Genomic DNA, 20,041 nt, shown 5'->3' with positions numbered 1-20,041 from the left:
GCTCCACCAACGTGGTCCCCAAAAGCATAACAGGGTTTTAACCTGCATCTTCTTCAATGCAGCATCCTGCAGCCTTCGTCTTCTTCATGGCTGTCCATCCAAAAGCTCCTGGCATCCCTCTGGGGAGCTGTTGCTGTTTGGATCTCCATCTCAGTGTTGGATGCTCAGAGCTCACTTCCAACCATACGAAGGTGTCACCAAGCTTAGACCCAACCCACAGCCATCAGTCCTAGGAATCTACAGAGCCCGACTGGTTCCCACCTCGGGACAAGAACCCAATGATTTGGGACATCCCAAAGAAGCTGAGCACTGAGTGCTGTCCTTATCCTTCACCCACCAGCACCCACTGAACCAAAGGCGCTTTGCCCTATGCCGAATCTGGCCTCGCCTGCTGCCCACACCTACCAAAATGCCTTGAGGAGCAACTTGCAACGATACCAAAGATATTTTTTTTTCCCCTGCAGGTAATGACAATCCAAGCTCTGTCCTAAAGACAATTCTCTTGACCAGGGTTGCCCCAAAAAGGCATTTTTGTGCTGTGGGGAGCAGGAGCAGAACTGGAGCGCAATGGGGCACCTTGAAAAACAACAAGAGCAGCTCCTGCCTGGTGGGGAGCAAAGATCCCAGGGCTTTGTGCTGATGAAGGACGAGGAAGAGGAGGGTGCCTGGAACCTCGAGCCCCACCAAATCCCGCAGTTCAGCCTGGTCATTGTGTCCTGTTTCCGTTGTGGAAGTTTTCAGGGATTTGGGTCATCCCGTTACTTGTGAAGCCTCAGGCTGGTTCTCCATTTAGGTGCAAAAAAATATATAGAATTTGCAGTGGGGCAGCAACATCTCCATCCCCACTGGGAGAGGAGGAGCAGAAGGCTCATGGAACCTCAAAGCCGAGCTGCAGGCACTGACATCCCATGATAGCCCAGCCACGAGCTGAGCTTTCCCAGCTCTAAGGCCTCCAATGATGGGATACCAGCACTGGGCCTGGAGCTTGCGCTGCCTGGTGCCAAGCCCAGGAACGTCAGGACAAGATCCTTCATACAACACCTCTCTTGTGAGCAGAATCAGAACCCAAGGTTCATCCATGGGTCGCTTCAAGGGGGCAGGGGGGACGTTTCTTGCTTTTCCCTCATCTCAGAGCAGAAGAGGAGCTGCAGCCGGGGCTGGGGCTGTGCGTATGGACGCTTCGGATCCTTTTGTCTTATTTCTTCATTCAGGGTTTTTTAAAGAAAGGGAATTAGCAACGCAAAGACAAACAAATCCATTTGTGGCTTTGTTTTGTTTTCTTTTTTGTTTCGCCTTTCCCATCCTTCTCCCCCTTACATTTCTAAAGGAGAACAAGAAGTCAGGCAGCATTCACCCTGCCCAGGAGGAGCCCACAGCACTGGGTTCACCCACCACCCCACTGCTCATTTCTCTGCATAGCAATAGGCACCCATCCCACCTCCTTTGGGGGCCACGTCCCTCCGTTGCCCAATGCTTTTTTTCCCTCTGACTGAATTGTTTTGTTTTCTAATTATTATCTTTATTATTTTTCCTTTTGCTGCCGCTTCGTTGTTAATCTCACGGGATAGGTTTTACTCTACAGCGAAATGCAATTGTTACTCCTCTGTGTCTTGCAATTATATTTGTTTAAGCTATTTACAAATGCTAAAAAAAAAAAAAAAAAAAAAAAAAAAAAAAAAATTATTAAAAAAAAAAAAAAAAAAGAGTCTTATGTGTCAGGCACTTTATCCAAACTGTGCTGTGTGCTCTGGAGTTCGTTCCTTGTTCTTTGCAATGACTCACGCAGGGGAAATTACCAGGAAACTCAACTCCAACAGGTTTTAAAAGAGAGAAAAAAAGAAAAAAAAAAGAAAATCTCTATTTGTTCATCCTCTACTGGTCATGACTGTGTTGTATTTCTGCAGCTTTCTGTTTCTTCAATAAATTATTTTCTAGTCATTCACCCCCGTGTCTGTGTGTGTGTCCCAGGGGGCTTTTAATTACAAAAACGAGGATAAAAAATGGTGACCCGGCCACCAGGTGGTCGTTTGCATGCTCTGTCCTCCCCAAGCTGTGGCTCCACAGCATCCCATGGGCTGTGCATGTCCATAGAGAATGGTGGGAGGTGGGGATGGGGGCATGGCACACAGCACTGCCACGGGTTTGGGGACCACAGTGCGGAGATCGTGGAGCAAAAACACCCAAATTGGATTCAGATGACCTCAAGAGGAGGAAACCCCTTTGGCCTCAGCGGGACGTGGCCAGGTCAGCTATGGGGGGAGAACCAAGCTGGGGTTTGTCCCTTGGCAATGGAGCGCTGTGGTGGCACAGGTGTCATTGGTGGTATGGGTGTCAGTGATGGTGTGGGTGCCCTTGGTGGTGCTGTGGGTGCCTTGGGTGCCCTTGGTGGTGCTGTGGGTGCTGTGAGTGCCCTTGGTGGTGCTGTGGGTGCCTTGGGTGCCCTTGGTGGTGCTGTGGGTGCCCTTGGTGCGCAGGCTCTCCCCTCGGGTGATGAGGCCAGCGTAGCCCTCCTGATGGGAGAAGGCATAGGTGGAACGGCGGTGGAAGGAGCCACGGGGGACGTGGGTGCGCAGCTCCACCGAGGGCTCCGGCTCCCTTCTGGCCTTCCAGCAGATCTTCTGCAAGGAAACAGGGGCCTGGTGACCCTCCCCTGGGGAATCGCATCCATCCCACCACCAGCAACACCCCTACTGGTTCCAGACGCTGGTCCTTGAGGCAGATCCTCACCTGCTGGATGCTGGTGTTGCCTGTGATGGCGTTGTACGAGCGGATGGTGAGCGAGGGGATGGTGTTCACCACCAGGGACAGCAGGACCACCAGCAGGATGTAAGGGTCGGTCAGAGCGTTCTGGGTGGCATCTGTGGGCAATGTTCAAGCAGCAGAGGTGGAGAGGAGAGAGAGCAATGGTGAGGGGACAGCCCCACACTCACAAAGCTGCTAAGGGATCTCAACCAGGATCAAAAAGCAAGACTGCAAGATCATGAAATGGTCAACCTGTCACCCAGGACCATATAGCAAGAGGATCAGACCAAGGGATGTGATACAACCAAGCGAAGACATGATCCACTGGGAAAACAGCTCCTGGTATGGAGCCCACAGTGGGCTGGCCTGGCTCTGGGAGGAATGGACTGCAGGGATTTGGGGCACCTGACCTGGAAAACAGAAGACAGCGGGGGCGATCCTGAAGGCATCGATGCTCTGGGTCAGGAAGGAGAAGAGGCAGAAGAGCAGCAAGCTGGCTGTGACCATCAGGAAAGACAACGCAGTCCAGAACTTGGTGTCCAGGATGATCTGCACGGACATACAACTCCTTGTGAAGGCTGGAGGATGTACTTCCATTTGGCCACTTGTCTCTGCCTCAAGGGAGACCATCCTCAGCTGCACTGGGCAACATCACAGCATGCCTGGGCTCCCTTCACCCGTGTTCCATTTGGACTGGTTCCCTCCAGCCCCTCATCCGTGCCAACAGCCTCCAGTTCATCCCCAACACAGGGAGGGGTGCTCACCTCCACGAGGACTGACAACAAAGCTGAGGTGGCCACCGTGACGGAGAAGGACTCGTAGTCCCCCACAGTCCTGCTGCCAACGTGGTCCTCAAAGGCCCAGAGCGCGATGTAGAAGCTGGTGAGCGATGTGCTGACACCATGCAGGAGCGTCACGCTGAAAATACGATAATTGAAGAGCTTGTCCTGCTGCCCAATGGTGTAGAGCTCAGGGAACCGCAGGCTCTTCTTGGCACTCACGTCCTGCTGGAACACAGAGGAGCTCAAGCATCGTCTTCCCACCCTCGTCAGGTTTGCCCTCCAGGCATAGGGGCTGGGTGCAGCCTGGTGGTCCCATACCTGCTCCAGAAGACCCACAGAAAGCACGGGGTAAGCGGTGTAGAAAACGTTGTAGAGAGCAAGGAACCAGCCTTCATAGAGAGGCTATGGGGAGAACGAAGTGGCTGTGAGCTCGGTGGTGCTTTGGGAAGACTCGGAAAGGATGCCCAGGCGCTGGGGTGAGGCCAAGTCCTGCCTCAAATCCCATGGAAATCCCTCTGGACTTGTTCTGAGATCTGCATCAGCACTGGGTTGTGCGCAGCACTCTGTGGGTCTTTGGGAGCGTGCTGCAGAGGTGGGGCTGGAGCCACACGCTGCACTGATAACCTTTGTCCCTTAGGTAGGAGCTCCCATTTTTGGGAGAACCTTGTGGTCCATTTCCCCGCGCATTTGTGAGGCTGAGCTGCTTCTCACAAGAGCTGCCGGTGCCTCTGAGGGCACTTCTCCCAGTCCCATGGCCCAAGTGCAAGTAACCAGCTGCATCTCAACCAGGGAGCCCCCAAAAATCAGGGAGGGAGGAAGGAGACCGCGCTGGAGATACAAAAACCCACAGGAGGGCCGCGTTCCGCAGCCACTGCTCACCTGGGCCGTGAATCCACTGTGAAAAGCAAACCAGATCTGGGTCATGAGGCCAGCAAAGGTCTTGTAGAAGAAGTAGCGGAGGAACTTGCAGATGCGGAGGTAAGCCCAGCGGCCGTGGACGAGCAGCAGGCGCTGCAGGTAGCAGAACTGCGCCAGGGCGAAGTCGCTGCACTGCACAGCTTGCACGCCCTCCAGCCCGCTGATGCCCACCCCGATGTCAGCAGCTGCAGAGGGTGTGAGATGTGGGCAGTGAGGGGTTAGCAGAGCCCTTTATCTGTAGCGTTTGGTTGCCCAGCAGATTGCGGCCAGGGCTGACGGGTAAAGGGGAAAAGCCCTCCTGCACGTCCATTGTGTGCCATAGAGTGTGACAGCAGGCACAGCTGGGTGTGCAAAGGGCACAGCCCTGTGCTGGGGGCTGCTGGAGAAGCAGGGTAGTCTTCAAGACATCCCCGTTGCCCAAGCAAGCAACCCTGCCCCATCCATGGTCTTGTGCTTTTCACTCCCTTCCCAGCACAACCGCATTGCAAACTGGATTGGGAATTAGGTTGGAAAATGAGCCAGGGGTTGTGCTGGGAATTGGGTTGGAAGTTGAGTTGAGTGTTCCTCTCCCAGCTCTTCACCTCAAAGGAGAAGTGACACAGTGGAGATGGTAGGTGGGGTACCACCACTCCCACTCTAGTTGGATGCTCTAGCCAAAACCCACCAGCACATCCCCCAGCCTCACTTTTGATCATGTTGACATCGTTGGCCCCATCCCCAATGGCCAGCGTGGTGGCTTTCTTGTGCTTCTTCACCAGCTGCACGATGAGAGCTTTCTGCTTGGGGGTGACCCTGCAGCAGATGACAGCCTGGCAGCTGGTGGCCAGGTCCACAAAGGCCTTCTCCACCACACTGCCCTGCTCCTGGGGGTCCGTCGTCCCATGGCAAGCCAGGTGCTGCCACAGCTGTCCCTTCTTCTGTAGCACCTCTCCTGTCTGCAGGATTGTGTCCTTAGGGGAGAGCACACATGGTTAGAACCTCACACCAGGGCTGGTCAAGAGGGATGGGGGCTACAAGCAGGGAGGATGGGGCTGGTCTGAGCTCTTTTAGCATAGGGAAACAAATAGGAGCATGAAGGGAGGATAACAACATTTCAAATTTGGGTTTTCTAGAGACTGGCAGGGATGTCACAGTGGAATCTGTGATGCTCTCAAATCTCTCTGGTGCAACAACAACAAAAAAAGTTCTCTCTGGGTTTGTCATGCAGTAGGTACAGTTTGAGAGCAATTTGTCCCAGTATGACCAGAATCATAGAGCGATGAAGGTTGGAAAAGACCTCTAAGATCAGCCAGTCCAGCCATCCACCTACCACCAATATTGCCCACTGACCCACACCTCTCAGTACCACATCTGCACCTTTCTTGAAGAAGGGCACATGAGCCCCCAGCTTGGGCCAGTGTGGGTGAAGCCCCCATCACTAAGTGATCAGCGTGAGGTCACCTCCTCCTCTAACATTCATTCCCCATCCCAAAACAGGGTTCCTGTGGCTTTTGCCACCCATTTTGGGGTACCTCCTGGTGCCATCCAATGCCTTGGGGCAGAACCAGCCCCACTTATCTCCTTACCACAAAGTCCCCGCTGATGACAAGAGCTCTCTTCTTGTGGCACAGAGGCTCTGGGTGCTGCTGTGAGGCACAGTCACTGCCACTGACGTTGTTGTTTCTCGCCCAGTAAGCCTCGAGCATCTCACTGTGCAAGGAGGGCACATGGGGAGTGTTGGTCAGCTTTGGCCATGACTCGTTGGTTGGCATTTGCCATCTCAAAGCTGGATCCAAGACAGAGCTGGTACCCAATGGTGGGAGCAGGAGGGGCAAAGAGGGGCTGAGAGGGCTCATGAGATGAGAAATCAGCCCTGGTGCATGTGGTTCGGAGGCCAGAGAAGCTGGCCTGCTGCAAGCTGAGCGCTTTGCAGCCAAATGTAGGTGCAGAAATGAATGGGGAAGACTGGAAAGGTGTCAGTGGGTGAAGATGGGAATGGACATCCAGGCTGGGATGGGGAAGGAGAAGCATCTCCAGCCCTCCATGCTTGCCCTGCATGGATTCCTATGCCCTTGGGTGTCATAGAATCTCAGAATCATTAAGGCTGGAAAAGATCTCTAAGGTCATCCAGTGCAACTGTCCACCTACCACCAATACTGCCCAATAACCACATCCCTGAGTGCCACACCTCTGTGATTCCAGGAACCCCCTGATGTCACGAACCAGAAGGTCAGGATTCCTCACCTCACTTCCTTCTCCTCCAGGATCTCCATGTCATCCGTGAGCAGCTTGCATGCATAGCCAACATTCATTGCTGTTTCTGCAATACAGGGACATCAGTGGGCTCTCGTGCCCCCCTACCATCCCAGGACATCCCCCAGCCCTGGAGGCCAACAGGTGCTGGGACTGTTCTGCACCCTATGCCATCATGCAGACAGCTTCCCCTGCCTCAGTTTCCCCACAGGTAACGTGATCTGTGGGTCGTGCTATTGTTCTGTATGAATGGAACAGCAGAGCCCCACTGCTGCTTCCTCCCAGGGTCTCATCTGATCTCCGGTCCTGGTTGGGGAAGAAACTGAAATGTGTTGGTGGGGTCTGGGGTTGGCTCCACTGACCTTGTTTGTCTCCCGTCAGCACCCACACTTTGATGTTGCCCAGTTTCAGCAGCTGGATGGTCTCAGGGACCCCTTCTTGCAACTTGTCCTCAATGGCTGTGACCCCAAGCAGCTGGAGGGAAGGTGCCATGACATGGGGCAGGGGGTCAGGGCAAGCTGAAGGTTAACCCTGCAAGCTCCATCCCCTTCCCATGGGTGGACATGTTGCAAAACCACCCAGGGGCTATCTCCACCTGCCCTGCCACCCAGAGGATTGGTGTCGGGTTGGACTCTTCCCCCTCCACCCCAAAAGAGCTGAACCCCCCCGTGCTCCTACCCTCTGTGGGGCCAGCAGGGAACAGGGCAAGGCGTTCCTCCCCACCCCTGGCCCCATCCCACCTCCAGGTCCTGCTCCATCTCCTCGTACAGCCTGTCCAGCTCACACGCCCGGCCCTGCAGCAGGATGCTGGCCATGCAGTGCCTCCTGCTCCACTCATCGTACTCTGCCTCGCTCAGCTCCTTGCTGGCCAGGCATAACGTCCTCAGGGTCTCCTCTGCAAAGTGCTGCCAAGATGAGACATCGTGTCCTCCTCACCTCGACTCTGTGCTCACATGGGGTCTGAGGTCTCCTCTGGGCTCCAGCTGCCCCCCACCCCAGGAGTGATCATAGAATATCCCCCGCTGGAAGGGACCCATCAGGATCATCAGGTCCAACTCCTGGCTCCTTGCAGGACCCAAATATCAGACCCTACGTCTGAAAGCGATGCAGAACACCAAGAAGGGGATTTGGTGCCCTCAGCCCCTGTTCCAGGTGCGTTTGAGGCTCAGAGCAGAAGGGGGAAAGACAGAGCTAAATCCTAAAGCCAGAGTGTGGACAGAGAAGCAGCGGGGCACCCAACCAATCCCTCATGACCCAGCTGCTGTGGGACTCACATCCAGAGCCCTCTCGGTGAAGTCCTGGTTGGGTCCCCGACCCCGCAGCCTCTCCAGGATCACAGTGTCAGCCCCTTTGGTGTAGAGCCGGATGGTGCCCTGTGGGTCCCTCACTGGGAGGCAGAAAGGACAGAGCTGCTCTTCGCCGTCCCCTTGCAAGGCACCACCCTGCAGCCACCTCAGCTCACCCAACACTGACATCCTCTTGCGATCGCTGTTGAAATCCAGCATGGCCAGCACTTGGAATGTCCTCTTCACCCCCATCTCACTGATGGTGATGGTGTCCTGCGTTCGGGACAGGAAGACGTAACCCAAGCTCCTGGCTGCCAGCACCAGTGCTTCCTCATCTGGAGAAGCCGCCTGGTAAACCAGTTGGTCTGCGGAAGAGAAGCAAGGATTGGGTGAGGAGACACCGAGAGGAGCATCCCTCAAACACCTGGAACGCCTCAGCCTTGCACCGACGTTACTGATGGAGACCTTGAAGCCTGAGCTACCAAGCTAGGGAAAGTCATAGAACAGAGCTGTAGAAACACAGAACACCTCGAGTTGGAAGGGACCCGTGAGGATCATCCAGTCCAACTCCTTCAGCTCCTTAGAATCATTTTTCTAAACATGTTCCAAAGGATAAAGGTTAAAAAACATGCATTCAGCACAGCCGACCCACCCAATCCATCCCATTTCAGGAGCCGTGCTTGGTTTACAGTCATACACACTTTTGCTGAAGATGATTTAAAGCCACCAAATCTGGAAATTTTAAAATACGTATTTTTTTAACTTCTGTTGAGTTAATGAGAAGAGAGAATAGCAGCTGTGTGAGTACAGTGTGTCCTTCGTCCTCCTTAAGCAAGGACCACCACTCCCCATGGGACCCCAGCACCACTCCCAACAGGATCCCAACAACACTCCCCATAGGATCCCCACACCGACCCCAGTGGGATCCCACCCCCGTTCCCAATGGGATCCCAATGCCATTCCCAGTCCCTATCCCTATCCAACAGAAAACCCCAGCCTAGGCAGTTCATATCAACGATATCACGGCCCCTGTGCCTCGAAGGGAACCCCCTCATAGGGGACCCCAACCCACCTCCCCTCTCCTCCACCATGACGGTGTGGCAGAGGGCCAGCAGCCGCAGGAACTCCTGCAGCACCGGATCCTTGTTTTGTTGCACTGCTTCCCGGAGCCCCACGTTGTTGGAGTCCAACATCTTCTCCCCATGGCAGCTCTGGGTCAACACCAACCCCTGCAAGAGGCACGGGCAGGTTGTAGGAACCCGAGACACCAACAACGGGGCCACCCTATGATGCTCTGCCGTGGTCATATTTGGACCCATGCTGTGCAGGAGAGGGGAAATTACGCACCGGTGGCTGTTTGTTCTCATGGCCCGTGTCCAAACCTGCCAAAATAAGAGACAGCTCAGTTACTGAAGAGCTGGGAGCATCGCTTGGCAAGAGCTCCAAGCAGCTTTTTGCTAGGAGGGATTGCTGGGATTCTTTTGCTGGCCAGAAGACTGGCAAGGAGGGAATTTCCAGTGCTGGCCCAGTGTCTGTCCATTGTGAGCCATTGGGGCATTCAGGTTTGGCTGATTTCATTCTTGAAGAGCTCAGACTTTCTATGTTTTTCATGTTGACAGTGCAGGTCTGGCTTTCACCTGCATTTCCAGTTGTCAGAAGGTAGAAAGGATCGTGGCAGTGCTGCTATCAGAGGTGCAATGTGATACACAGGAAGAGGAGGATTGGGTTTATTCCTGCTTAGAAACTTTGCCAAATGGTTTTTTTTTTCTCCTCTTTCCTTTTGTCACTGTTTGTCTCAGGTGTTTGATAAGGATCTCAGGAAAAAGGAGCTCTGTGCTACAGCTCTGCCCCTTGCTGCTCTCTAAATGTCACTAATTAAGCACCAAAAGCCAGCCAAGAGCTCGAGTAAATGTAGCAATGAGAGAAGGAAGGAATTGGCAGTTCTGGGGTTTCTTAGGGGAAAAAAGTAATCTGAATCATTAAAGAAAGCAAAGAGCATCACATGCACTCTCCATAAGAATAAATCATAAAGGGAAGGACGACTTCTTCACCTCCTCCTCCTTCACCTCCTCCTCCTTCACCTCCTCCTCCTTCACCTCCTCCTCCTTCACCTCCTCCACCACCACCAAGACCAACCCACGTACCCCAAGCTTCCCAGCAAGCCAGAGAAGACAAAAGAACCAAAATGACCTCCAGCCAAAGCCTGGCCTCAACCCAACTCTGCAATCCCTACCAACCTGCCACCACCACAAGTTACCGTAGATGCTCCCGTTGACGCAGCACTTCTTGAAGCTCATGATGTTCTGCGTCAAGGTGCCCGTCTTGTCCGAGAAGATGTACTCCACCTGGCCAAGCTGATCGTTGAGGCTGGTGCTCCTGGCTTTGGCTGGGATGTCCTTGACAGCATAATACATCTCCAAATCCCAGTTGATGAAAAAGCTGTTCACCAGGTAGATGAATTCAAACCTAGAGTGGGAATGCGAGAAAGGAGTTATCGCCTTCGTCGGTTGGTCGTCCTCAGCCTGTCCACCATTTCCAACGTTGGTGCGTGCGTCTTTGCATCACCCTTGCTCGGGTGCTGAGCCCCTTTTGTGGCAGCCCCACTCTGTGGCTGCAAGCCAAGGTGCCAGATGATGGGCAAGGGGAGGGAGGGGGGCACTGAGTGCCAGCCATGTGTGCAATCTGCATCGTTCTTACGTGATATACATGGACATGGGTATGATGACGCTCAGGAGAATGGTGAAGCCCCAGAAGCTGAAGAAAGCCTGCTTGGCAGGAGTCGTGTGCTTATAGAGAGCAGCGAGGTAGCTGTGTTTCTCTTGGAACATCTTGGCCCAGAACCCTGAGGCAATGGCGAGGCACAGCGATGTGACCAGCAGCGCCAGAAAGATCTGATGGGAGGAGGCAGGTTGAGAATGGCGCATCCCTCAGAGCCTACCAGACCAACCATTGTCCCTTCCAGCCCTTCTCACTGCATCCCCTGGTCGCGAAGCTGCTTTGAGACCACACAGAAGTTGAAGGCTATCCTGGGCTGAGACGAAAGATCGTGGCATAGAATTCAGCTGAACACATCCACAACAAACAGAGCGAAACCCAACTTCCCCACCTTCCTGACCCCAACCCAAACCCTACCCAAGAGGAATGCCAGCAGCCAGTTGGAGAAGAGATGACAACACAGCCACCAGGAACTGCACCAAGAACTGAGCAAAATACTTCAAGCTTAACAAAATCAGCATTGCCCAAGGAAGCAGTGCCTCACGAGGAAGCTTCTAAGCACCCCCAGGAGGCGTTTGCACAGCTCTTACCATGACCACCAGGCGGTCCATCATGCGGTCCAGCTTGGTTTTCTTCCTCTTGATCTTCCCACAGTTCCTCATAATTTTAGAATCAGATCCTGGGCGAGAAACCGTTTTGTAAGTGAAAATGCAAAAAATGCTCCTTCCACCACCCTCAGCCCTCCTCTACCCACGGCCAACGCACCAAGAGGACGCGAAGGGACGCGGATCCAGGACGCGACGCAGAGAAATACAGAATCCTGGAGCTGGTGCTCACCTGCATAGAGAACCAAGCCGTAACACGTGTCGGTGTTGCGGAGTTTGCAGCCCCTCAGCAGAATCCTGTCGCCATCGAGCGCGTGCGTCTCGCCTCTCCACTGCAGCACACCAGTGAAGCTGTGCATGCGGCTGTTGGGCTCCTCGCAGGTCACTCTCCCTGGAGCAGAGCACACAGAGCAGGCGTTGGCTGTGGGGGAAACGCGAGGTCCTTCGTTTCCTCCAGAGAAGAGGATTTCTCAAGGGAAAATTCAGATTTCTCCTGTGCGTCTTCCAGCTGCGGGATGGGAGACTCGGGTTAAGGCTGAGCTGGAGCACCAGCCTGCTGTGCCCAGTTGAGAAACCACATGGGATAAAGCACCAAATCCTTAATTCCAGCTGCTGTTGACACAGCATCCTATGCAGGACCAAAGGGGGGGAAAAATCCAGGTTCTGAGCTCAAGCCTGGATGCTCAGAGTTTGATTCTGGTAGGAAAACAGACATTGAGCCATGCGCAAACCCGATGGCCCCCATCCTACCCAACAGCCCTCATCCCAACCCAGTGGCCCCCATCCTAATCCAGTAGTCCCTATCCTAACCCCCCTCCTAACCCAACCCCAACCACGCTGCTGGGGAAGGGTCTCCATGCAGACCCTTTAGTAGGGACCACCCTCCAGCTCTGGAGGTGCTGAGTGATGGCATTTGGTGTCTCTGGGGACAGAGTGAGGCCGATGGGAGACCTCTGGAGGCTGCCCTGATGTGACCATGGCATGGAGGCCACATCCTCACCCATCTGGGTTTCTCACCATCAAAGGCAGCCAAGCTCTCCTCACTTGTCAGCTCCTGGTGGGTGACCAGGAGGGCTTGTCTGAACTTCAGGTTTGTTTCTCTGCGAAAAAGAGTCAGCGAGGGAAGAATGAAACAACCCTACAGGGCAAAAGCACTGTTAATTCTGCTATCGGGCCCATGGGACAGAAGTTGACATTAATTGTTGGGTGATTACATGAGCAATGGTGATGAAAAGCAAGATAGGGAGCTATCGTGGCAGACATCAAGCAGGAAAAAAGCCCCAGCCCCAGAGACCCTGTCATTAAATCATCCAGCAGATGAGCGGGAGGGATGAGGAGCTGGAAGGGAATGGAGATGAGGAGATAGACCTGAGGTCACGAGCTGCTCTGCAGGGTGCAGGGTTTTCCCCAAAACCGTAGCCTGAAAATTTTCTCGGCCTTCCAATTTTCAAAATCCGTGGGGCCAAATGAAAGGCTCCTTCCATTTCTGCAGTGTCTGTAAGGTTGGCTGTTGGAGGACCCCCCAGATCTCGTGGTTTCTGCAGGACTGCCAGCCTCCCTAGCACACCTGACCCCCCTTTCTGGTGGTGCCCAGGGCTGGAGAGCTCAGCCCGCAGCCGGGACATCCAGCACTGCTCACCCATCGATGTCACAGGTCTCCACGTAGCAGAGGCTGCTGGGCTCTGAGCTGCACAGCAGGAGCATGTCGGCCTGCAGGAGCAAAGGGAAAGCACCTGGTTGGGTCTCCCCTCGCTGAGCCCCCCCTTGGCACATCAGCCACCAGCCACGGGGCGCTGCTCACTGGGACGAGGCTGTCCTTGTGCAGGCGGACGACGTCCCCAACGCAGACATCGCGCCACTTCTGCCAGCGGAAGCTGAAGGGGAATTCAGAACGTGTGAATATTGCAGCCCCGCGGTCGCAGCAGGGTTAGAATATTGCACAGCAGGGTTAACACTGCATCCATCCTCTGGAGCAGCCTATGGCTCTCCTGGCTTCTTGGGGTCTGCAGGGCGTTGCTGGTTCCTCTGTGGCCATCAGGGCACCACGAGTGGCACAGGACTGCTTTGTCACCTCCATACCCCCATACCTACAGGCAGACCAGCGCTTCTTGGACCTGTTGGGATACAAACCTCCTTCCAAAGAAACTCCCAGAGCTGCACCAGATCTGGGGGGCGATGCAAGCTTGCAAGGCCTGGTGCCACCAAAACACTGAACTCAGGGGTGCTCAGCACTCCAGATGCTCCATCACTGCTTCACAGCAAGGAAAGCATGAGCCCTTCTCCCCAGAGCCCCTTACCTCTCCCCAGACAGGATCTCACAGGGCCTGCTGTTGATGTTTCTGTCACTTTGGTGCCGGCCCTGTGCAGAAGAGAGAAAAAGAAATGGATGGGCCATGCCAGGTGTTGTTGTCCCATGAAAGCAACCCTCTGAACGCCATAACCTCTTTGGGTTCCTCAGCCCCAGGACAGGATCTGCTCATTGAAGCACCCTGGAGATGCATTCTGACGAATGAAGGGGCAGAACTCCCCCCAAGATGGCCCTTGGGGCCAAACTGTGACTACAGCCGTGGATTGGGATATTACAGATATCACTCCTAAAGGAAGGAGACCATCTGGCCACATCCTTTCAAAGGGAAAATACGAAGCGATTTGGATGTTGTAGAGCTGATGGTGTCTCAGGTACATTGAATGATGGCATCTCCCAAACTTTCCACAGCAAAGGAGCCCGTTCTGCTGACCACCCCTCAGTGCCCACGCTCACAATGTCATCCATCAGGTCCCGTAGGGCACGGATGGTGAGAAGGCAGCTCAGGGGGAAGAGCAGAGTGTACCAGGGCAGCGTGGAGATCTCAGGAAAGGTCTGGGGAAAGAAAAGGGCACCTCAATGACCAAACTCCCATCCCACCATGGGACACCTCGGGTCCCAGCTCTCCTCCTTAGAAGGGCCCAAAAAAGGCAGGAACCAAGCTAAGATTTGGGGACGGTAGGATTTTTGTCTGGCAGTTTTCTGTATGATCTTAGTTTATATCCAAACCCAACTGATTTAAAGGAATCATATTTTTTCTCAGCTTCAGCCACTCAGAGGTCCTGAAATCCGACGAATGCTACTGCAGATCGGTGCCCCTGACGCCATCTTACAGCATAGGCGCAAAAGGGGAACCCACGTCAGCTCCAGATCCCATCCTTTCAAAGGTCAGAGGTGGGAACACAAGTGTCCCTACAGATGGCCGTCCTGCTCTGAGCACCAGACAGCCCTGCTTTGGTAACAGTCCCTCACGCTCGTGCTTCTCCCTCGCATCCATCTCACCTGCAGGAGGATGACGAAGACAAAGTAGACGTTGGCCATGCGGTGGAACTGCTCGTAGAGGTTCAGCGGGAGGAAGGTGAGGACGTTGTACTTGGCCGTCTTAATGGCATTGCCCTGCCAAAATAATGGCAGCTTAAAGCCAGAGCGGGGGCCCAGCACCAGAAACGGCCCTTGGTTGGCGCCGCCTGACTCACCGCGTATTTCTTCTTGCTCACGCAGAAGGCAGATTTCTTCCTGAGCTGCTCGTGGTGGGCTCTGTTGTTGGCCTGCACTTCCCAGGTGAAAGCTGGAGGAGCTCGTGGTCACCCAGTGGCTGTGCTCAGCCACCACCCCCTGCCCTCTGGGGACACTGGGACCCGTTGTGGTGCTCATGGTGAGCTGGGGAGACACGCTTCCATGGCGCTATTATTAAGGATGCTTGTTCCCCTTCTGATGCTCTTCCTGCTACCCCAGTGTGGGCACCACCAAGCTGCGACATCCCAGCCACGACCCCAACTCCTGCACCCATCTGATGGACCACCTTTACGCCAGTCCTCTGTTCTACTGCCCAAAGAAAGGAAAATCCCAGCCCGCGCTCATTGCGCACCAACCTGGCTGCCCCTTCTGCTCACGCTCACAGCCCAGGGCTGGGTCCTGCCCGTCCATGCTGCCACCTCTACCAGGACCTGGGGACAAGGACACAGAATACCTGCAATGCTGAACCACAGCGGGACCCACTGGGATGCCCTGCAGCTGAGCTTCACCCCTATGGGGCAGGACAGAGAAAGTGCAGTGGCATTCTTAACGTTTGAACGTCACAGAAGTGGTGACACAACGGCATTTCCTTTGGAAGGTCCATCACACATGCTGCCTTTATGGGTTTACTCCAAGGTGTTGGTGTGGGGCTGGGCCCCCCGTGCCCTCAGGGTTGGACTGCGGCTCCCTTTCAGCCTCAGTCTGCACTCTGACCACTCAAAGATTCCTCTCTAACGAAGACATGGGAAATCATTGAAGGAGAGCCTCTCCTCACATCGCCATCGCACCCATCGTGCCGAAGGAGCACCGCCCTCACTGATGACGAGATTGCCCTCCATTCACTGACCTCCCCACGGGGTCATTAGGGCAGATTAATTAATGTTTGTGCAGCTCTTCGTGATCCTGACACGTCAGAAGCCAGCAAGGCGTAAAGCATCCATTACCCCATCATTTAATAACCTCTCCCCCCCAGGAGTCCATCCCTGCTGTTTCTCGCCTCATTCCTCTGATCCCTTTTTTCCCATTCTTCCACAGAAGGGTCTCCTCCCATCACTCCCAATGACACAGGCTGATGCTGGGAGCCCCACAGCCCCACACTCACTGCAGAGCCCACCTCACCCCACACCAAGGTGACCCCAAAAGGGCAGCAACCCAGCTTTGTCCAAGAACTCAGACCAAAACCCAAAGCTTTTATCCACAATACCAGCTTTCTCCACCACCACCAAAGGCTCTGCTTTTGTCCCTGCATCCTAAGTGACCCCACCAGCTCGGCACATCCGTGTCCTGAGGAAGAGGAGGATGCTGCAGAGAGGTGGGATGCTGCTGCTTTGCTCTGCTCCAGGACGTGGCTGTGACATCCACAACCCCCCCACGTCCACAGCGCTTCCAAATCCCAAACCCTGACTGCTGTCGCCCCCTGTGCTCTGCTCCCAGGTGATGCCAAACGAGCTCACTGCTCATTAAGCACCTGCAGACACGACGCTCTCCGAGGAGCACAGCGAGCTGGGAAACAGCGCCTGCACAGAGCACAGAGATCCCGACCCCGCAGCACCCCGATGGCAGAGCAGGAGAGCGCCCCACTCGCAGGGCTTCCAGTCAGGGGTTAAAATGCAGCCACTTGAGGCGTGATCCTGGTTAATTAGGGTCAGAGCGAGGCGGAGCTGCCCGGTGATGAGCACCGGGTGTGGATCGGAGCGGAAACGCCCGCGCATCCCGGCAGCTCCTGCCCAGGGAACACGTGAGGCCGTGAATTTCCCTCCTGCTGCTGTTTGTTCACCCTGTAACTGCACCTGGATGATGCTGCTTTGATCCGACCCCACAGGAAAACACAGCATCCCCAGTCCCTGTTGCCAACGCCATCCCTGTCCCCATCCCCATCCCATCCCCGTTCCCATCCCCATGAACCCAATCTCGGCCAGGCAAGGACCGAAGCGGTGTCCAAATGCCCTCCAAGGCAACACAGACAGACGCAGCCCCCAGCGCAGCCCCCCGCACCCACTGGTGCCCCGATGCGGGTGGGAAGAAGGGCAAAAAGGAAGAGGGGAAAAGCGGCCGCAATACCTGCGCCGATCCCGGCCGTGGCCCCGCTGCCTGCGCTCTGCCCACGCGGGTTTGTGGGACAGCCCCCGCCACACCCCCGGCACCGATCCGGCCCTCCTGGCTGCTCCCCATGGGGCACCGCATCCCTCCGGCACCAGGGAAGCACGGCACAGCCCTACATCAGCTCCCAGGGGAGATGGAAGCCTCAGGCGTCGGGCACGGGGCTGAGGCTGTCCCCGTTTGGCACCAGCGCCGCGGGAAGGAGTGGGGATGGGCGCAACCCCACTGAGCCGGGGGGGGCTCTCAGGTTTCGGCCCCATAGGAGAGAAGATACAAATCATCTCTTTGCTCATCAAAGCTTTGTTGTCAGGACCAGCAACCCCCCAGAGCCGCACCGCAGCGCTGAGAGCTCCGTCCCAGCACAAGTCCCCACCGCTCCGGTCCCGCCGTCGTTAGATTAATTGCTCACCGCAATTAACCGCAGAAACCCGGAGGCGATTAAGCAAGTGCTGGGCTGGCAGTCCATAAAGCACTCAGCGAACGCGGGAGCTCCTGAACAACGCATCCCCACGCCGAGGTTGGCACCCAAACCGACGGGCGCTGCGTCCTTCCAGCCCCACTGCAGCACTGTGGGGCAGGGGAGCGGTGTGGGGTGAGGGAGGGCAGGTGTGGGGTGAGGGGGATGGCAGAGCTGCAAGCTTGGGCTGTTCTGACATCCCAGCCCCATCCACGGGCAGCACATTGGATAAAACACATTGCCATTGAGGTCACCTAACAGCAGATTCGTTTTTGATTTGAACTTTTTACCTTCACCTCTTTTCCTCCGTGCTGAATCAGCTCTGCTCAGCACCTGAAGCTCCTGCCCTGCGTGGGAGATGGATGGGGCTCCTCCAGGCACTGCAAGGGGGGCAGGGGCACGAGCTGGGATGTGCCCACAGCATCACCTCCTCGCCCCCCACGGAGGCAATCAGGGAGGCAGCAATTCGAGGGATGCTCCGGGATGCACCACCAGGCCCCATGTGGAGGTAAAGCAGAGGCAGACGGGCAGCGTGCTTCTAGTCAACACCCTTTTATTAAAAACAATTACAAAAAGTGACAGGTTACAACATTTATACACAACCCAACGCCTCCGTGCGGCCACAAACCTCTGCTTTACAGCATCCCCCCCCCCCCCAAGAAGGGCTGTGGGCTCAGGGGCTGCTCAGTAATGGGAGCCTCTCGCTATGGGGCAGCAATGACAACACGTGGCTCCAACTCTCAGCCACACCAGTTGTGCCCATCTCCTTCCCGACGAACAGGGAAGGACCCACAGCCCTCCCTCCGGGCTCTGATTGCACTGCAGAGATGCTGTGCAGCCCCCAGCAGGGCACAACCCCAACGCGATGGGGGAAAGCTGCTGCAGGAGGGCGCTGCTGCCACCAGGAGTGAAAACAAACGGGATAAACCACAGAAAGGCAAAGCAGGAGAGAAAGCTTCCCTCCCTGGTGAAGCTCTGAAATGTGTCTCCCTGGGTCTGGGTCGCCAGCGCTGCTCCCTGCAGGGATGGGAGAAGGCTGGGAGGAAAACACCCACGGAGGCTGCAGGTGGAAGCCCCACAACTGCAATGCTGCCAGGGCAGGGTGGTGTTGTGCCCTGTGAGCATCAGGGAGCAGCAGGAGCTGCACGGCTCCAGTGGGGGGAAAAGAGGCTGGGACCCCCCCCACTGCCAGCCAGCAGATGGAATGCAGAGCGAGCAGCCAGGGGAATCCACTGCTGTGCACAACACTGCTTTCATCCCGGGGTGCCTGACACAACAACAAGGGAGGCTTTTGCTTTTCTGAAAGCTCCCAACATGTAAACTAGTTAGAAAAAGAAAAGGAAAGAAAAAAAAAATAGGAGCATTTTCCATCTATTGCTTTTGCTCTGGTGCGTATCAGGTCCCTGCCATCAGGGATGGAGCAGGGGGGAGTTCTGCACATGTGCACGGACCATTCGGGACCCTTCTGCACCCAGGTCCTCCCCAAAACCTTGCTCCCAAACAGCCCAAAGCGAAGCCTGGCTGAGGGGAAGGACGGCCCATCCCGACCTGCGGCAGCGCTTGCATTCACTGCTGCCCTCCTCAGCGCAGCTCCTGCCCTGCAGCCCCCTCACATCCCTTCGTGGCCCATCCCAACCCATCGCAGCCCCGTCTCTCTGAGGTCCACGCAATGCCTGACACCCAGCCCGGCCTGCAGTGCCAGGCTGCCAGCACTCAGCAGCTGCCCAGCTCTCAGCAGGGAGCTCCCCTGGCCCACCTCGCTGCAGCCCTGGCTGTGCAGCACAGCGGATCGGCCCTGGATCACACAGGACGGCTCCATCTGCTCTCGCCACTCCCTGCTCACACATCAGCTACAGAATCCACTTTACAGCCTCCTGCCCAGCTCTACTCCACTTCCCACCCCTCTCCCAACACCGCAGGAAGAGAACCTGCTTTGGACTAGAAAAGCAATTTAAGTTACGTTTGGGAAAAAAATAACAGTAACATCTACCTTGAACTGAACCAGAAAGATCCTTCTGCACGTATCCAACCTACCTCTACGAGCTTCTCGAGGAACCACGGAGTTCCCTCTAGCTGTGCTGCTCAGAACCACCTTGCCATGCCTACGGGGCAACTGCTGGAGCACAGAGTACCCCTCAGGCAGAGAAAAGAGGGTCCGAGAGCTGCTATGTGGACACAGGGACCTGCAGGCAGCCAGCTGGTGCCCTCAGCTGCACCACCAGCAGCCCATGAGATACCTGCAAGTGCACGGGGAGCCTGGGGTAGCATGCTGCTGCGTACGGGTGGACAGTGTTACTCTGAGCATTTATTGCACTGCTTCAAAGAGGTGGAGGAGGAACAGGAGGGAGAGAAAGCGCAGGTCATCGTTTCACTTTCGAGTCTTCTTTGATCTTCCAGATCATCAGCTCCATGCAAGCCCTGGCGTCCTCGCTGGAGTCGTGTCCTTCCACTGGGGACAGAGACAAGGAGAGCAGTTACAGCCTGTGCTGCACAGGGCAGCCTGGTCCCTGTTTCCCCACACCATCTCCCCACTGCCCTCACACAGCAGTGCAAGCCCAGCTGTGATCGCACTGAACCACAGCCATGGATTTGGAAGAGCTTCCACTGAACAACATGCGAGTGCAGGACTTGTGCCTGGTTCAACTAAGGGCTGAAGCACTGCT

General features: G+C 55.5%; 2 protein-coding genes across 3 annotated transcripts in view; both read right to left on the bottom strand.

Annotated features, from left to right (window-relative positions):
* Nucleotides 1-2,249: 2,249 nt before the first annotated feature.
* Nucleotides 2,250-15,389, bottom strand: ATP8B3 (ATPase phospholipid transporting 8B3). The gene is made up of 27 exons (XM_042891484.1): nt 15,178-15,389; nt 14,782-14,873; nt 14,588-14,701; nt 14,042-14,140; nt 13,578-13,639; nt 13,082-13,154; nt 12,920-12,990; nt 12,298-12,380; nt 11,513-11,671; nt 11,266-11,354; nt 10,658-10,851; nt 10,218-10,426; nt 9,308-9,342; nt 9,033-9,189; nt 8,137-8,325; nt 7,949-8,061; nt 7,415-7,579; nt 7,037-7,148; nt 6,666-6,741; nt 6,008-6,131; nt 5,128-5,392; nt 4,404-4,627; nt 3,843-3,926; nt 3,507-3,746; nt 3,153-3,291; nt 2,728-2,858; nt 2,250-2,618 (listed from the first exon to the last, which is right to left on the bottom strand). The coding sequence occupies exons 1-27, from the start codon at nt 15,230-15,232 to the stop codon at nt 2,250-2,252; spliced, it is 3,723 nt and encodes a 1,240-aa protein (XP_042747418.1). The 5' UTR covers nt 15,233-15,389.
* A 2,525-nt stretch (nt 15,390-17,914) lies between these two features.
* Nucleotides 17,915-20,041, bottom strand: part of REXO1 (RNA exonuclease 1 homolog) — a 33,153-nt gene continuing 31,026 nt past the window's right edge. For both annotated transcript variants that reach the window (XM_042891476.1, XM_042891478.1), the window contains exon 16: nt 17,915-19,827. In XM_042891476.1, coding sequence (XP_042747410.1) covers nt 19,739-19,827 — 89 coding nt within the window. In that variant the 3' untranslated portion in view covers nt 17,915-19,738. The remainder of the gene's footprint in view (nt 19,828-20,041) is intronic.

This window comes from Lagopus leucura, unplaced genomic scaffold (assembly GCF_019238085.1).
Source record: "Lagopus leucura isolate 7727_CA_CO unplaced genomic scaffold, USGS_WTPT01 145-9_obj-0_obj, whole genome shotgun sequence".
Taxonomy (NCBI): Eukaryota; Metazoa; Chordata; class Aves; order Galliformes; family Phasianidae; genus Lagopus; species Lagopus leucura.
The sequence above is the reverse complement of the archived record's forward strand: the minus strand, read 5'-3'. Positions and strand labels throughout refer to the sequence as shown.